At 38.0% G+C, this 19612-nt stretch overlaps 1 protein-coding gene across 1 annotated transcript in view; it reads right to left on the reverse strand.

The window, feature by feature from the left end:
• SMOC2 (SPARC related modular calcium binding 2) overlaps positions 1–19612 on the reverse strand; it is a gene marked incomplete at its 5' end in the record, with an annotated part of 95617 nt that overhangs the window by 55377 nt on the left and 20628 nt on the right. The window contains 3 exons of the mRNA XM_009710203.1: positions 12048–12122; positions 12909–12959; positions 17365–17412. Coding sequence (XP_009708505.1) covers positions 12048–12122; positions 12909–12959; positions 17365–17412 — 174 coding nt within the window. The remainder of the gene's footprint in view (positions 1–12047; positions 12123–12908; positions 12960–17364; positions 17413–19612) is intronic.

Here is a 19612-nt window from a genome sequence, read left to right on the forward strand (position 1 = left end):
TTTCAAACCACTGACATTTATAGTGATCTTTTTGGCTTTGCTGTTTCTCTGTCGTTTCAACTCAAAGGAACTAAAAATCATGTTCCGAAACTGATCTTAAATTGCTTTTTAAACCTGATTAGAAACTGCAAGGACACTGTAAGTCTCTTAAGCTAGGTAGGATGTAGCCTTTATACAGCCAAACAGAAGAGCAAGGAGAATAATGATTCTGTCATTACCTTCAGGCAGTAAGGGCTCTTGAGATTATGGCTTTAGCTACATGGTGGGAGTTTTGGGAAAGTCAGAGGGAACATCCAAGATCAGAAGTTACTTACACTTCTACTCCCTAGACCAATGAGGTAAGTAAACCAACAGAAAGAGTCCCTATCTCCTTGCCAGTCAGAATAACTGGGTGCAGTGCTGTTGTGAAAGAAGGGTGAACTGCACCATGGTAGAGTGGGATGGTCATGAACCTCTGCAACTGATGACACCCCTGCCTCTGTTAAGAGTCTCCCTTGTAACTGAGTCTGTGGATGAATTCACTAAATGACAAGTAAAAATAATCAGACAAGATTAACTCTTGTCAGTCCCTACATTGATGGGAGTAAATACAAATTTTTTCATAGCTTGTTATGACTGTAATAGGGTTGGTTGAAAAATTTCATTATGACTGTCTTTGGTGGAAAACCAGGTCTTTAAATGAAAAGACGCTTTTCATTCAAAGTGTTTGTTTCTCATAAAAAATGTGCCTTTGAATGAGAACGAAACAAAAACCGGCAAGAAGATGTTTCTTTGTGTTGACCTTCCCAGAGAACCACAAAATCCAAGATGCCTACAAGTTTTCTGAGTATCTCTTTTTAAAAATGGAAGACCATTATATCCTGCACATATAGTCAGCCTAAGGACCCCTGCCGCTGAAAAAGGCGGAACTAATGAAGTTTCAAAGTTATAGCTCTCACAAGGCATTACAATGACCAATCCAGATTTTGAGTTTTGAGTCAAAATTATTCAGCTTTTTAAAAGTTTTTTTTTGTCTGAATTTTCATCATGAAAATACAATTTTTTAGCTGAAAATGCATATCTATTCAAAAAAAGTTCCCTAAGAAGTCAATTTTTTCCATAGAAGACTGCATTTTCAACCAGTTTGGTATATTAAGCTTCGCCCTCTCTTTTCTCTTGTGTTTTGTAATGCACCAAGAGAATTTAAGATCTGAAATTTAATTTACAGCCTTAATCTTATTTAAACATGGCTTTATTTGTGGTTGAATGCAGATACTTGGCCTGCCGTTCTTAAACTAAAACAGGTATTAAAAATAGCTTAATGAAAAACAGTGGTCTGTCTCTTCAACCACTGCTTCTTCTCCAGTAACATAGAAATCTAGTGCATTATGGCAACAATAGTTAATGTTATTTCTAGGCAATGCAGAGTTCAGGGAAAACATAGTGTCTAGCATTTATCTGGAACAGTCTGCTATGAGAGAGGACAGACCATGATGGACAGAGTGGAGTGAAGGGGAAAGCAAGCCAATAATAATACAATACTTGGGGTATACACAGCATCTTGTAGATGAAAAGATCTCAAAGTGGTTTTATGTACTATAGCAATGTAATTTGACTAGAACAAGTTCCCTTGTGCCAATTAGGACCCTTGGTGTGGCTTTTCGTGGAAAGGAGACTCTACACCGGTCCCAAACAGAACAGCCAGTGTATTGCATTAAGGCAGGCTAGGGGAAAGGATCCATGGATGATAGCATTAACTTGGGACCTTAACAGTCCATAAAAGCAGCCACTCCAGTAAGGCTCGGGCTGATGCAATAGCTGCATTGCAGATGTGGCCAATGCACAGGTTTTGGGGTGAATTCCACTCCTCCCACAGAAGTCCCTGTAGGAGTTGAACTTCTCTTGTTTTTGTACCAAATGGTAAATGCTAATGTTATTGATGAGGACTCAAAAACTTCCTGCATCACAGGGCAATTTTTTCAAGAATTAAGGAAAAAGCCAACAACTTATTGGAAAATAGTTAAGCAATGCATGAACTGCAGCATGATCTGACAATCTTTTCAGGAATTTTGTTCAGAGATACACGGTTTGGCAAATAAGAAAGTTGGAAGTCATATGTGCTAAATCATCCCATTGAAAATCCCTCTAAATTTAAACCACTGTGACTGCCCATGATCTGATCTATCAGGGAACATCTAGAAATGAATTCAGACTATCAGAAATGTACATGTAAGGAAACTGAGATAAAACTTTGACTCTAGTCACCAGGGCTGATTCATGTTACATGGCTACAGATCCTTCCATGGTTCGTATTTCCATTAACAGCAGTCAGAGGTTTTTGTTCAGAACATGGCCAGATCAAGCAGTAGAATTCCACAGTACACGTAAGATATTAACAGGGTAATATTTTGCCATAACTTTTTTTGGCTTTTTTTAAAACACTTCTTACTCAACTATTGGAAAGAGTTGGTCATTTGACTTATCCTCATGGAACAAAGAGAAAATTGCTTTCCTCGGAACAGTTTAGTCTGTCTTAGAAAACCAGAATAATCTTGCCAGAACAGCTCACTGGATGACTTTGATTAAAATTAAGAGCAAAACTTAAAATTTTGGTTTTCTTAACGTTGGCATTTTTGAGAGTTTTTATCAGGTTACAGATAAAGATGTAAGGAGTTCTTAACCTTGCGAAATGCAGGAGTTTGGTGGATACCCTTGAAGTGATGGAATAACTTTCTTCACCATGTATATTCCAAACAGGGTTTCTTCTTGTTTAAGAGCATAATCACCAATTTACTGAAGTTTTGAAACTATGAGTCTCAGAGCTCCCTGACATTGCAGGTAATTCTTTCATTTTGTAACACATTTTTTTACTGGCTTGACCTCAAGAGTAGTATTGGATTCTTAATATTTCCAAAAAAAAGGACAATTGTTTAGATGCCAGTTTGCAAATTTAGATGCCTAATTCTATATGCTCACACTTGGCCTGGGCCTCTTGGCCAAGAAAGTGCATTAGAAGAAAATTTTGCCTTTACTGTATCGATAAAGATATGTAAAGGTTACTGTCTATGTTCATTGCTTTTAGGCTTGTTGGGCTGTGGCAGGGCAGGGAAGGGAAGGTATCTCTGCATGGAACATGAACATTTTCTCCTAATTATAAGGTCATTGGGATGATGATGGCAGGCCTGGCAGCTCTTACTGTTTGACCCCGCTGGACTTCTAATTGCCTGCAAAATTGGAAGACCTATCTTCTATATACCACCAAGTAATCATAGTATAGCCATAGCCAGATCCTGACTGTCTTGACTGAAAGATTTATCTATTTCCCAGAAAGATCATGTCTTTATATATGATCCAGTCCAATATGTTTCTGTGCATTAACGTGATTTATGTGATTTTTTTTTTGCATCTGTCATTAAAATACAGACTGTTAGCCTGACATCCCTCTTAGGATTTATGAAGCTTATTGATGCTTTTATGATTATGCAATCTGATGTCTGGTAAACTGTAGAAAGCTGAGGGTAGGTGGGGGAGTGCATGTCTGAAAACTAAAGGAGAACTTCAAGCAGGACTGTTGTGTCATTTACTTGCTGCAGAAAAGTAATGTGATATAATTAAAAATGGTCAGGAAAGATTACTATCTTTTGGCATCAAATTTTAACACATGCAGTAAAATAGAAATTACCAACCTTGCATAAACCAGATCTTTTTTTTTTCCCTCTTTTCTCCCCACCCTGCCCCCCAAGGTGGGGGTGCAGTAAAACCCTGGAACATCCTGAGCATAAAGAACATCAACTGGATGTAAAACAGAACTCTATTTTTTTAATGGCTTAGGATGGGAGGATCTTCCCCTGTAGTGGGAGGAAAAAACTGGAAATGTCAGTGCTTGATCTTTATAAAGGTTTTGAACTAACATGTAAAATTAAAATGAAGATAAATGAACATGCTTGTGAGAAGGATTATTAAAGATAGGACAGTACTATAACAAGCATGATCCAGCAGCCTGCAAATTAAGAATGTATCATAGTATACAAGCACTGCAGGGAGGTCTGGAAAGTTTTATCTTCTTGGAAGAGGCCGAAAGAACTGAAAGAAAACTGTAATTTTCCTTTACCAATTTAGGACAGGCAAGGCAAGGCAAGGCAAGGCAAGGCAAGGGGACCAAAGAGTATGAAGAGTAATTTTCTCCACAGGTGAAGAGGGTGAAGAGTACTGCTCTGTCTTTGTGTAATAGCTAAATCAAGACTAGGATATCATTAAAGATTGCTACTGAAAAGTAAGACAAAGTTCTCCATTAGGAACTATTTACTGATGGTGTGAACAATCAGTAGTTTCAAAGCCACCAGTTTTTCAGCTGCCAAGGAGTTTCTTGAAACCAGTACTCTAAAAGAATACTACTCAAACTATTCTCATTCTTGACAGAAAAAATAACAAAAAATGGAAGAGACGAAAAGAGAATTACCTCCTACTCTTCAAAATATTTAAAAATAAAATAGTAGGGGATATAACAAAACATGACCGTGCCTCACACATCTCCTTCCCCAACAGTTTCTTAACAATGCTGTTTTTATAGTAAAATACAAATCACAAATTATAGTTCACTCCAAACAATTGAGTTAATTCAGGAGCTCTAAAGGGAACATTTAGTGAGTCAGCAACCAGAGCCAATCCAAAGAGTCTGAGAAGGTCATAAGACTGTTGGTCTGGAAGCTTCCAGTCCTCCTCTGTATCAGTTTTTCTTACTTAACTTCCTCACAATGCTTTTCTCTATCTTCCATGCACAACTTGCTGAGTTAACAGGCCAAACAACAAATATTCTACCAGCTGATCTCTTCCAGCAACCACAAATTTTCCAGGGCCCAAAAGCCAGACCTGTGGCCATCACAAAACATGCAGACTTCAGCTGTAGATGTCATGAAAAAATGCTAGTGCCTTTTCCTGCGTAGGGAATTTACCTGCAGGTGACTCCAAGCTGTAAAGTTCATAGTAATAATATCTGGATTTGAACTTGTCCAAAATTTGGCAAAGACTGACTGCCCATCTGTAATGGACTGAGCTCCCATTGACAGAATCCATATGTGGACTTAATAGCCAATTGATACATTTGAAAACTTATTTAAAATCAATAGTTCTGCCTTCTATTTTCCTTTCATGGCTTGAATGGAGGTTCTTAGGGTTCAATTCAATGCCATTTCGGGTACTCTGGACTATCAAGCCTACATGCCAGAACATCACAGATTTCCAGTAGGCCGTCGTAACTCCTAGCCCATGCAGATATCAGATACCCGAGGCCATATGAAGGTACAAGATGCCTATATGCAACTTATTCCCATGCTCTTGGTCTCTCCAGCTACAGCTAGGTGCTGTATTTACAACCCAAGTATGGGAACGCAAATGCCATCTTTGAGTGTGGCTGATATCTCACCAGTTTTTGGAAGGAAACGCTGTCTTTAGGACTGAAATGAGGTAATAACAGAGAAGAAAACACTGCAATTTTTCCTATGTAATTCAGTGGTTTGCAATTAATGAACTACTCTTACTCGGGCTATTTTCCTAGGCAAATCTACTTTATATATTCGTTTAAACCCAATTTCTGAGTGTCCAATATAGGTGTAATGCACTCAGAGTGAGTAGGGCTCTTTGGACATACATGTATATTCTGCTCTGAAGTGTCCCTCCTTTAACGCTAAATACAAGCAAATTTGAGAATGGAAGATCAGCCGGGGTTCTGCAGCCCACCACATGACTTACTAGGAATCCCTGATGAAAAATGGAGGCAACAAGCTTTTAAAATACTTTCCTCCCTGTCTTCCCTGTGTTCTTTTCTCAGTTTGTTATGATATCTATTTTGATTTCCTTCTGTTATAACTGGTTTCATATCTCAAATCTTCACATTGCGAAATAAGCCTAATTCAAAATAGTTCTAGAAAACTTCTAATTAATTTGTAATAAATACGTAACTGGGAACATGCAACTGGATCTTATTTTTTTCTTGTTAGCTCACACATCTTCAACTGCATGTAATTTATCTTCAGTCAATATTAAAAGCAACATCTGGAAAATACAACAACTAATGAGAATAAATACAAAGTCACTGAGCTGTTACTCATTTTCCTGTCCGTAAGTTATTCATTTTCTTATGCTTAGAAAGGAATGGCTATTAGAATTGATGCGATTGGGCAGACACACAAACTCTTAAATTTATTTCCTTTGAAAGAAAATGCTATTTTTGTTTTTTCATGCAGGTTTTTTTAACTTCAGGGCTGAGTTTTGCCAGGATCGGCATAGCAGGAGGACATTAGCCAGCTTCAGTTTGGAATGAACGTGAGCATTAGAGTATCAAACAAGGTTTGCCTTGGTCCTTTGTAAGAAGGTGACTTTCAGGGAATGATCAGTGCACAGGGATCCCACTGGAACAATTGCCTCTGAGAAACAAAACAACGCAAGCTAACAAAACAGAAACCTCACGGACAACCAACATAGTTTCCATGTGAGAAAAACTCCTATGTACAAATGCTTTAAAGCAGTCGGACGACAAGGCAATAAAAACTACATTCAAATCACTCTGTCACATTAGTCAGTCTCACTGGCAGACTTTGCCAACAGGTTCAGACTACACGGGTAGATAAATGCAAGCAGCTATTTGGTATAAATACAGACACATAATTGCTAGTTACATTATCGCTTTAAATTCCCTATGTTAGTCTATTAAGAATGTATTTATAGTAGACGTTATACCAACTGTTTTTATTTGCATTTGCAGCCAGTCTATACTGCATTACTGTATGTGTGCTTCAGTGTTCTCTGAGATCGCGTTTTGAGAACGAAACTTCTGTTGGATCGAGCCCTTTGGGGCTAACTGATAAAATCTTGTAACAGATTTTTAAAGCCCTGAAACTGATGGTCCATAGCAAAACGGCAGCAATAAAACACTACTCCATTGTGTCAGAAAATTAAATAAAAAGCTACGTGTTCCTTTCATGAGTGCACAGCCAAAGCAAAAAAAATGAAACTGAAGACGATTCTACATTACCAGAATATCCACGTACAGTGTCTGAAATCTGGGCACTCTTGAAGTCACTAAAGCCATAGTTTGAGGAGACAATCGATTTAGGATTCTTCATTCTGGATGAAAAATGTCACCGTCACACGATCCACTACTTTTTGCATAGATGTGTTAAGAATTTTGACAGCCTTACCCTGCTTCAGCAGGCTTTATGCCAGAACAGGGTTTTCTCTGAGTCGACCCTGTTTTATGCTGGATCATGTACGGCTCGTCCTCTAGCACCTGCTTAAAGCATATAAGCATAAAGCTGGCAGAAAGCATGAGGCTGGCACAAGCGCTCCATCACGTGTCTGTGCCTGATCCAGATGAAAAGTGAACTACTAGGTGAACTAGTAGCATGTAGTCAGTATGAATGGTTGTTCAGATGCTGCCTGGGAGTTCTGCCATTGACTGCCAGGCGCTCTCAATTTCTATCCACTCATTTCATGTGTTGAAAATTTAAAACATGAATCAGAGTCAAGTTCAGTAAAGTACAAAGAAATGCAACAATTTCTTCCTGTCTTCTATTTTGCCAGTGATACTGGACTATCAACTAAAAACCCACCCATTTTTCAATCACTTACAATGCTCATTAAATAAACTACACAATTGATCAACGAATATATGAATCATTAGTGCTAATATTGCCATACTATTCAATCTTTAAGGAAACAGAATATAAAAGTATTAATAATAAGAGAATAGAACTGAATAGTAAACACGTGAAACTGTACTGTGTCTTAGCCAATGATAGGTTACTTAACCCCGGCTCTTTAACTTGAATTGTATTATCACCGGACTCTCTAAAGACCTTAAGCACATACATAAGTATATTCCAGATTATGGATGACTTTTTGCATCCTGCATTTGCAAAATTAATGAAATTTTACACCGAGTGTTCTTTATTCTCATTTGTGTGGTGCACAGATTGTGCTTATCAATTACTTAGTACTTTGAGAATTTTTTTGAACATTAACAATATTATCATTTAAACCCACCCTATTTATTTTTCATGGAAATTCTCCCACAACAGACTATTAGAAAAATTTGGCTTTTAAATTCAAGCTAATAGAATGAATCCTAAGCTTCACTGGCCATTGTGAAAAGGATTAAACTACCCTTCCTTTGCCTAAACTTAAACTCAAAAAAGGGCATACATCCGCTGAAAAAAGTCACACTTGGTTCCCAAGAATCCCACAGGGATATAAACTGCTGGTAGAGCAGATGCAGCAAGGAGAACCTAAGAGATCTACCGTCCAACCTGAGGTCTCCTCAGGGAACGACATTTTCCCTGGCAGGTGATGGGAAAGTATCTGCACTCTCATGTAGTGTTCTCCACCCACATCAAGGTTGCATGTAGCCCTGAAGCTACAGTAACTGGCAACTGCTGACGACATACAGTCCAAAATATCCAGTTTCTTCAAGGCAAAAAAAACCTTCTGTCTTCTGGTCTTTACAAATACAAAAGCTATATATAATATGAGGTGGGCTGCTCTTTAGGCTCCGCTGACCGCACTGATTGCATCTCCACAAACTACAGCAGGAGTTTACACACTGAGTTCACACACAGAGAGCAGCGTTTAAGTTGCTATGCTTTGATGTCTTAATCAGAACCCATTTAGTCCCACGTTCAGTGTTTCAATGCATTTCTGTTTATTTTTGATAGCGTTGCTATAATTCTTATTTTTGTCAATCTGATGTGGCAAATCCACAATATTTTCTGTGAGACAGAGGAAGAAATGAGTGCAGGGGTACAAAGAAATCCAGAAGAAACAAAAAATTTGCAAAATACCTGCAAAGGCACCAAGGCGTATGTATAAAACAGAATTTGAGCAAACACTATGTTATTTTAGCAACCAGATGCATATTTTTTTCCTAATTCTGGAAAGAAAAAGTATTTTAAAAAATTCTGAAAATCATCTTCAACATACAAAAAGAGCTAAAATGGAGATATTTCTACCAAAATCCACCACTCTAAACAGAGTTATTGCTACATAACCCAATGTTGATGGTGTTTTTGCCAGCAGTAACATTTTGTCATCAAAAGCTAATAGGTTAAATACCACTCTACAAATGCCTTTAGTGAGCAGCAAAGGCCTGTTTCTCTAAACCATCAAAAAGAATATGCACTAGAAGTCATTATGGAGCATGGATATGTAATCCAGTAATTTCATGCCCTGCATCTGTAAGTCTCCCAAATGCCACTACTCTGTGTTAAATTAGTTTAGGCTGATTTAATCAAATGAATGCACTGAATAACTAATATAAAATAGAATTTCCTGAGCCATTATTTTCTATCTTCCAAAACCTAAAAGCTTACGCTGATTTTACTGGCTAATTGTAACTGGCAGGTCATTTGCAGAGTAGCAAAAGCAAATCACTTCAGGATGAGTACAATACATTTAGTGTATTAATTTCTGATCCTTACATCACAAAAACATTCTGCTAAGGAGATTGATTTCTCAGATGAAGACAAGTTTCTTTACGACCATGACAACCACAACTTGTTGACCATGACATATTAATACATATATTCAGGTAAAAACTAGAAAAAATAAAAGCAATACAGACTAAAACAGTCAGCTTTTAAGTAGGATATTTGGACTTTGCCTGAAATTTTCAGCTTTATTGTTTTTCTTTAGTTATTTTCTACAGGCAGGGCTAAGTCATAGTGTTATTTGCACCTGAGGAATTTCTTTGAAAGCACTTAGGTTACTATAGAACAACAAAGGAGAATTTAGCCCATTATGAATAAATCGGGTTTGATCTTTTGTTTTATAAACACAGTTCATATGCAGACATAAATTCTCCTAATTTTACTCAGACAAATACACTTCAGTAAGCTTTCTGGTGTTTGTATGACCAAGTCTGAATCAGAGTTTGCTAAGCAAACTGAGTAAAGAAGACATCTGTATTTATCCCTTATATTGAAGCCTGGGTGTCCGAAGGTGGTTAGTTTACAATCCAGCGGATTCAGTTGCAAGGCCCTTCCTATTCCATACACGTAGCAGCCCACAGTTCATTCTCTGTGGATGTTCCCAAAAGCCTTGGCACCACTCTGAGAGGTAATAAGGGGAAAATCTAACCTAGTTTTTTCAAGACCTTAAAAGACCTGTTCACTGAATATCAGTGAGGCTTAGCCATCAAAACAACTTGTAAATATATGGTCACTGACAGACATTACACTTTGGAGTCTGGAAGCGAGATACTGCCTAGCACAACTGGTGAAGACACTGTTTTTAGCACCTAGATTCATCTTGATTGATTATGTCATATTACATATACAAGAGAAGTTACAGCAGAGAGAGAAGTGGTCCCTTCTGGCACATCAGATATGCCTACAAATTAAATCAAGGCTGGCTACGTAGTGTCTGCTGAGTTACTTCTGCTAGTCCAGGTATGGCACCGCAGACTAGCATCTGCTTGCCCCCCACAGATCCCCTGTACATAGTGCAGTGGTGGGCAAGTCCTGTTATTAGCAAATCCAACACAATCACGGTTTTGATGCTAATGCACTGCGGGCTAGCAATCATACAACCGGTAGACTACACTTCTAGTTTGTCTTCCTTTGTAAATATGTCTTTAGATGGACTGGAGGTTACAAGTTTCTAGTAGTAAACCCACCTTTTCTTTGGTATTTTTCTAATTTTTTTTGTGCGTGTGTCGAAGCTTTGGCTCCCAGCAGCTGCAATGCAAACTCAAGAATTCTTGCTTTAGATCTAGTCTCTAGCACTGTAAAAATTAAATAAACACTCCTAAAAGGGACATATTTCTATACATGTATTTTACATGACAGAAATCCCAAAGGAGCTCTGTTCTTGCTAACACTGACTAAAGAAGTGACAGAATAAATCCCCAGCATGGAAAGTGTTTGCTTCAAACTCTTGTCTACACTCTGTTTAAGGTCCTTCCCTTAAGTACCTACTGGAGAACCAAGAAGAGGAAAAAGTATTAATAATTACTGCTTTGATGTTAAAAATAGCTTATATAAAGGAATCAGTAAACCTTTTAGTACGGATATGTGTTTCTTATAATGATTGCTTGTCTTTTTAAATCCTTTTGGGCCTCAATTCTGACAAATACTTAAGCACAGTACTTAATGTAAAGCACAACCTCAATTTCCACTGGATCTGAAGTGTGCTTTTGGGTGATTTACTGAATCATAGCCTGTATCATTAATGTTTCCTTTCAAATTAAGTATTTTTCCAGAGAAAAAGAAACCAGGAAACTCAAGAAGATTCTCTAAAGTTTGTTCCACTGAAAGGAAGGAACTGTGACGAAGGCATCAAAACTTACAGTCCAGCAAAGCACTGAATATATCTGAATATTTCAGAGGTTTCAGTCTTAGGATATTCACCTGACATTCCTAGTCCGGGTTTACAAAGCTCAATTCTGAAAGTGGTGAAAAAAAGTAAGGCCAAAATTCAACAATTATAAAAAAGGCAACATAATTAGCTCACACTAAACTGGCGATCAGTCTGTAAATAACAGGTAAGTGATGTAGCAAAAAGCACGTAACACTGTCTTTCCAATTTCCTGTTAACTGATAACTGGTTTCTGATGGAAGTTTGCTTCTTGTCAGGTTTGCCTCCTAAGATTTGCCACCAAACATGTAACCCGCACTGTCATTTTCCAAGCACCTTCTTGCTACATACCACCTCCCAAAAAAATGAAAATACAAGTAGATAAAAAAGAGAGAGAGAATTAAAGAGGACGTAAAAAATAAATGTCAGATCCACTCACAGATGCAAACAGATGTGAGCCAGAGACTTTAGTGGAGTAATACTACTTTACATGAGGCAAAGCCTGGCCAAAAATATTTCCATATAAAAGGAACATATGATGTGTAAGCCTACAAAATCATCACAATGCAAATCATTAAGTCGCTATCATATGATGAGAGTGGAAGCATAACAGTTATTAAAATGGCTTTCACTAAAATGGCTTTAGTTTTAACGAGGTGTAATGCATATCTTACATATCTTCACAGGAGCTTTGCAAAGTAAGGACAACATAAGTTTCTTACCTGAGCTTTTATTGGTTTTATTTTGTCTACTCTTTACTTGCTCAGTCCATAAAGTAGGATAACGAGAAGCTATATCTAGAAAAAAAAAACCCACAGAAAAAAGTTTGTAAATGTTACAATTTTTTTTAAAGTTACTAGCAGCTAAATAGTAATTGGTTAGTTTTAAAGACATATGGATCTAAAAAAGAAAAGGGTGCACTGGTTTGTATTAGGACAGTTAAAGCCTTTATTCACGCAAAGGCATGAGTAGTTCCTTTCTTATCCAATTCAAACAAAAGGTTGAAAGAAATCTTTTTAGACTAAAATTACATTTAATGAGAATAAAAATCTCCCAGTGTGGACCCAAAATATGGAGTAACTTCGGATCAGATTCTGTGAGATTTGCAGTGAGTGCTAAGGCAGCTGCAATACAGGACTATCATTGCATGTAGGTCTTGAGCTTTCCATTTACAAAGCACCAAATTTCCCTAGAGGCAAATAAGCCTGACAAAGCATCAACCTTAATATTACTAGGCAATATGCTGAGAACAGAATTTACCCGTTAACTTCCTTATTTGGCCATACAGTTTTAATCTGCAGTCTGCCTCAAGTTTAAAACCTGTCTCTGCCCTGAATAGCAACAATTAAAATTGCTAATGTCAGACTCCACAGCTACAGCGTCTTCTCAAATGAAATTTGTTGCTTGTAAGTTAAGACTCTATTGTATTTGCTGTCTTTATCTGGAAAAAGGTACAGATACTTGCAATTTCTTGCAACTGGCTCAACAGTTGCCCTAAGTCTTAAGGTAGAATTAGATGTTGTGGTATATGGTCCACACTGCACAGTTTAATATTGCACTGTTAAGTTCCTGTCGATGCTCACCTTCTTCATCACCTTGAGGCTGAGTCTCCAGCGCGGGAGCTGAGGCATCATCTGAATTCAGAATGGAAAAGATTTGCAAGGAGACTACAATTATGAGAGTAAGCTAAATAAGTGTACATACGTGATTGATACTAATGATTTGCACATAGCCCCGGCCGGTAAACAAACAATAATTTAAACATTATTTATAGGTACTACACAGCACAGATATATTACATCTACGGACTATGAATTATAAATGGATGGCTTTTGAAGCTATGGCTGATGAAATGATTGTAGGGTCTTTGATGAGGCATGAAGTCGTCAGGTCGCTCCCTGGACAGTAATTCTTCATTTTTAATGCTGCACATTGATATCTATAGATTATAACTGAGCAAATCAGCATTTCTCAAGAAGTAATTAGATGAATGTATAGAAGGGGTAATAAGACCTGTGAAAGCAAGAGCAGTTTGGGGCAAATGAGGCTGCAGACATGTTGACACCTTAAAATGAAAGGAAAGTTTCTTTCAGCACAGCAGGATCTATTTAATAGTCAAGCTGATTTTATAAGCAAGATTCACAGATTAAAGAACTAGAATATTGTTTGCATAATTCTTATCGGCTCCGGTCAGCCACCTCCGTCCATCGACTACCAACCATTACTGCAAGAAAAGAGGGAGGAAAACTTACAGAAATGATAAGAAGATGTGAGTAATTTTAGGTTCAGTAAAACACAGTGGAAGTAACGCTGGAAAAGAAAAATTCAATACGAAAAGTTATTTAAGTTAGCATTCTGTGAGAAAAAATGGTAACCAAAGACCCATCTTTACCTTATCACATTTTTGTTACTTGAAGTTATTGCAGATATTGGGTAAATATGACTTAGTAAGCCTTGCTAGTACATATTTTCCAGCCATTGCTGTTTCCTGTAGCATGGAGCTAACTCCAAGACCAAGGTGTCCCGCAGTAAACAGCATCTTCCATGGAAAGGGTTTATTAACATTTCTTGCAGTTTCACAACTGGATCTCAGACCAACGTAAGTTTCCAGATTGTTTTCCTGGTATTTTCAGGAAGCTAGAACTGAAGGTAACTGAGAAGCTTCCTTTTGCAGGTAGCCCTACCTGGGCAACAGGCAGCAGCAGCTTTAATGTTAACACGCTATCTGTTTCCATTTCTTCTTGCTCCTGCAATTCAGAACAGCCCCCTCCTGTTCTCTTTGCTGTCACCATCACAGGTTTTTTTGTAAATCTGTATTGTCTTTACGCAAATCATGCAGAGGACTTGGAGGCACTCTGACCTTCGTCTCTGGAGGCCACAGCCTAGTTCACAGCAAATACAGATACCAAGTAAATACTGATAGCAAATAAAACCAAATTCGCAGCCATGGAACACTAACCTCCATACTTTTCACAAAACCACAAACCAGCAGCAATAGAAACTTATTTGCACTGCAAAATGTTTTAAACAAAGCATAAGGAGACTTCTTTTAAGAGCGCTTGTTCTTCATGTCCACATAATGACAGGATACTTCGCTCCACTGCCATAACAGACTGTCACTTCCCATTAGTTTTGCTGGCATTTTTGTGATGTCCTCTGGGTGGTGGAATAAGACCATTGATTAATTTCAGAGAGCCCACCAAGTATCCTAGTGTACTGAGAATCAAGACAGGTATTTAGATCATCAATCGCTATGTGATTTAGAAAACCCAGAATTTCAGAGGGTATCTTACGGTAGGTAAATATTACGAAGAAACTATCTAGAAACTCGGTTTGGGGTTTAAAAGACATTTTTCTAATCATCTTTTGGTATACAATTTCAGTTTGTGACACATTTTATCTTATGTTATTACCTGAAATTCAGATATAATGCTGCAACTTTAACGATTATCAGCCCAATCAAAATTAGCCTCTTAAACTTTGTTCAAGCAGCATTAAAAGTTTATAAATTTTTTTTTTAAAAAAAACTCAACAGATGTTTAATGATTGAGTCATAAAACTGGCCTCAGGTTCCCCCCACCCAAAAGAAAGAGGTTTGCTTTTGGTCATCAATGAGCCAAATATTTGGTACAGGATATCTGTATAATCTAAAAGGTATTGACTTCACTCTAGAACTGGAGGAGCTACAACAGCTCCTGAACTACCCTTAATCTACAGGAAGACACCCGCATTGATTTTCTGTTTGTAATCTGCCAGGTACATCATCTTTTCTTAGACCGTGTTAAGAATGAAGAGGCATGTGGCATTTCATTGTTCAAAACAACATTCAATAGAAAGTCACAACCGTAGAGCAGTTTATCTTCATATTAATTAGATATCTCACAGGTTAATTGCATAGGTCTTCCTGGCTAGTACTTGCATACCAGTCCATATGTGCATATATTTAAAGAGAAACCATTCTGCTTGCTAACTTACCAAGAACATAGTCCTGCAGTCAGCTAAGAATCAGAAGAAAGGGATGTGATCCCATCTCTGACACTTGTGCTTTTCAGATAGTCTGAATATTTTCCTTGGCTAGAGGACGGAACCGCAGGGCCAGGGAAGATACTTTAGGAATTATCTTTTAAGCTTTATTCCTGTTCGGTTTAATGTGCAAATTTGCAAACATGCAAACAGAGCTCCTGACCTCCAAAAATCTGTAGCTGGAAATTTTCTTTCAGTATTGGAACACCCGAAGAAAGCAAGGTGCACAACTGCAGCAGATATGGCCCTGCAGGTCATCTTCTCCTGTGAGTCTCTGTGGGACATCTTGGAAGAAGAGACTGTCTCAGGCTAAGTCTATGCTGCCTCTTGAGCAGAATCCTCAAGACCACATTTGAAGGTTTGGAACATTTCCCTCTGCAGCAGTGAGAACATCGTGAACCCGTCTAAGCTTGCTGGGTTACGATAGGGGCAGGTACCCCCATTCAGGAACCCCTGGTTAGTCCACAGGAACACGCAGAGGAAAGATGAGCAGGGAGTTTTACAGTTATTTCAAAAACTAATGCTGTGCCCTTTCAAGCTGAGCTACAAAATACTTTTTACTACACTGACTGTGAAGCTGAAACAGCTCTTTAACTCGGATAGCTGACCCTGTTCAGTAATCTGTGATGGTCTCTAAAGAAGTTGTGATGTCTCCGACAACATATTTAAAGCATAAGGCAATGACTGGCTGGAAGAAGGGTGGGTAGAGGAAGTTAGCACATCTGAGAAGAGCCAGGGACCACCCGGGAACCAGGTCAGCAGCCCTTCGTGCTGCAGGCTTGTGCTGGAGGATAAAAACAGGGTGTGAGTAAAATGCAACCGTGTCACTTTAGGGATGAATATATGTGATGCGAAGGGAGACCTGATAAATTGTGCTCATTTAAGTTCCTTGTTCTATGATTCCCCACACAGGTTTCGGCAGCTCAGCCGCCACAGTCACAAAAAAAATAAAAGTATTCCAGACAAGTTTTATATATAGGATAGTTCAATCAGTTCAAAGCTGAAAATAAAAGTCCTGACCTAAAGCAAATGGGTAACTTAAGGTTAGTGGAACCCACAATTTGTCTGGAAATACATGAAGGAACAATTTTGCAGTACTTTGTAATCATTAGCCTTTAAAGAAGTACTGATTTTCTTAACGTAACAGCACAACAGTTTATTTAAATGTTGGGTATCTTACAATGCTGCAAAAGCTCCTGTAAAAAGAATATTTTAATTATATTTTCTGTGCACCAAACAGATAATCATTAACATTAGCACAAATATGAGTAAAACTTCTTTAAAATTAAGTTATGCCAGTGTAACTGACAGCAACTTTTTAGTATGCTATTTTCAGCTGAATTTAAATTTTTAAGTGTTTGAGGGAGTGTAAGCTTTAATTTTGTTTAAAGCAAAGACATCTCCCTCATGTAAATCTACCAGCTATGTTGGAGTCGCATCAGATTTTTTCCTGCCAACAAGATATACACCATGATCTATCCCTAACAACAACAATCATCTGGCCATGAATGTAAGCCATCAGATGAATTAATCACAATATAGAGCAAAGTGCTGGGTCCAAGATGACTCAAGCACTGACTGCTACTCAAATAAAGTGAGGACTCCAGTTCCCGAGATTTTGGGACTGCAGAATGCTGTCTTTATCAAACAGACAGAAATCTGTCCTCCAGCGCAAGCAAACAGTATGGGAAAATATTTCAGAGTACAGCCATGGGAAGAAAAGTTATCTTCCAAACATCCCAGAACAGCAAAGTCTGTAGGGCTGAGGCTAGAAAAATATAATGTCTATGCATATATAAACAAATACATGCATACATATATATAAATTTATACTCGTAAGTTTACTAAACCTATGATGCAGACATAAAATGAATAGCATATATGCATGTATACATATTATATATGCAGCTATAATAAGTGATGAATATATATTGATAATTTAAACCTATGGAAATTCACAGTGTTATATCCCACAGCTATTTTAGTTTCTATTTAAAGGCCAGCTAAGATATTTACCTGTTTTTCCTGCACCTTCTCGTTGTGGCAGCTTCTCACTCACTGAACCTGCAATTGCAAAAAGGAATTAACCAGAAAAATACTATTTTCACTTTTAATATGTTTTTTAAGAAACACAGTTCAGCTTTAAATACTCATTTTTATTACAGCGATAAATATCAGCAAATTCTTCCCTTGAAAATCAAGTATTTTAGCTTTGCCTGACTTCTTCTGCATTTGCATACGATCAATTTACTGTCAGATGCTACTTCTTGGCCGCCACAGCATCTGAGGAAGAGATAACATTAAACGCTACATAGACACAAGTGCAAGAACATGCTCACATGCTGCAAAGTCAACATCTCCCTTCCCTACTGACCCAACAAGGACAGGTCCTGCAGTAAGATGCATCGCCCTGGCGCTACACCCTTGCGGTCCCTTGGGCAGGGCAGCACCCTTCCTACACCGCGAGCCTTGCCCATGCACCGCAGCTGCTCCCAGGGGCTTCTTCAGCCTCCAGCCTAGTCCTGGCTCTGATTAAAAACTGTCCCTTTCTCCTTTAAACACAAAGTCCTCCAGAAACCCCATGCTGGTGTAGAAAAGTATGTGTGTTGGGGCAGGCAGGGACAGCACCTTATTCTGAGCCTGAGCTGGTTGCAGGAGATGTCCCCAGAGTGGTGGCCCTTCAGAAAGGAGACAGCAGTGGTGGGAGGGGAATTAAGAAGTTTGCAGAAGATGGATTTTTTTAACAGCTTATTCTACCAGCTGGGACTCCAACCCAGCCCAACATCCAGTCTTGATTTCAAGTCATCATGAAATGGAGACTCTACTGGTTTTCTTAGCAGTTTTTACAGCAGGTAGTTGTCCTTAGGGTACAAATCAGAAATACTTCCTTATTTCTTGCTTACGTCTCATTATTACAACTTCTTGTATGATTCTAACTCCTAGTCAATTCTTATCAACATCTCTCTCTGCTGCGTTAAAAAGCACCTTTGAAAGTGGTATTTTTCTCTCTGAAGAGCCACATGGAGTGATCAAAATTAAAAAGCATAACGTCTATCAATTCTTACCACATAGTGTCTTCTTATGTAGAACTGCTTTAATGAAAAAAAACCCCACATCTGACAGATGCTCAGAAGTGTGTGAAATAATTTGGTTGTCTTTTCTTAATTTATTTCCCTCTGGAATAACTAAATTCACTGGGTTTAAAACAAACAAAAAACCCCAAACCTCGCAGCACAATAAATATGTTCTAGAAGGACAATTTAAATAAGAGAACCCACTAAATCACAGGTCTTGTTTATCATGCTGAACTGATGGCTACTTCAGCACGAAGTTTAGACACGGGAGTCTGCCAGACAGAAGAGAGCTAACATCACAAATCTGGCATGCTGATTTTAAAGCCTCCATAAAACAATACATGACAATGCAGCCACGCTGGTATTACCTTCTGAAGGATTCAGAAGGTAATACAGTTTTTTCTTTATACATACATATTAAAAATATTCTAGTTTAGATTTGTTTCCTTTTTTAGTGGCGGTGTATTTGTATTGTATTATGTTTGAATTGCCAGAAATTCAATATACTTGGCAATGCATCAGTATTAATTCAGACAGGAAAAATAAAGTCATTATCATTGTAGGAATTATAGCCAAGGGTGTTTGGGATAGCTTGCTCTAAATACTAACCCATGTTGTTCACTCTGAAGAGGAGGCAGATTCTTGCATTTATGCTAGCTGAAGCCAGAAGATCTGAGCTTTTTGGTGCTTGGCTTCAATTTGATAAGAGGCTCAGCTTGAACTCAAATAAGATGTTCCAGTTTTAGGAAGTACTGCATACAAAATTACAGGTTTTTCTAATTGCACTAAATACCAGTGATCTGATCTTTCCTCAGATTTCATCCAGTTACAATTAACTCTCTAGTTTCTCAATTTAATTTTGATGCACAGGCATATAATTGTAATTCTCTTGCAAATACAGAGATTTTAGGCCTGACTCTCATCCACATTAAAGAGTTTTACACCAATTCGTGAGCAGAAATGAGGTCTCAGCATGGGGAATGAGTGTGATGAAGTGCCACTGATAGCCCTTCTGTGTTAAAAGGAGTGTTAAGTAAAGCCTCTGCTTGACACCAGTGTTGTCTTTCTGTGTACATTCAGGACAAGTATTACAAATTAAACTTAAAATTCAGTTTATACCTAAGTAATTTAACACATTGATGAAATTTATATAATACTCCACATCTTAAACCAAAAGCAGAAAAATCTTT

Source organism: Cariama cristata, unplaced genomic scaffold (assembly GCF_000690535.1).
Source record: "Cariama cristata isolate BGI_N322 unplaced genomic scaffold, ASM69053v1 scaffold3551, whole genome shotgun sequence".
In the NCBI taxonomy this organism is placed as follows: Eukaryota; Metazoa; Chordata; class Aves; order Cariamiformes; family Cariamidae; genus Cariama; species Cariama cristata.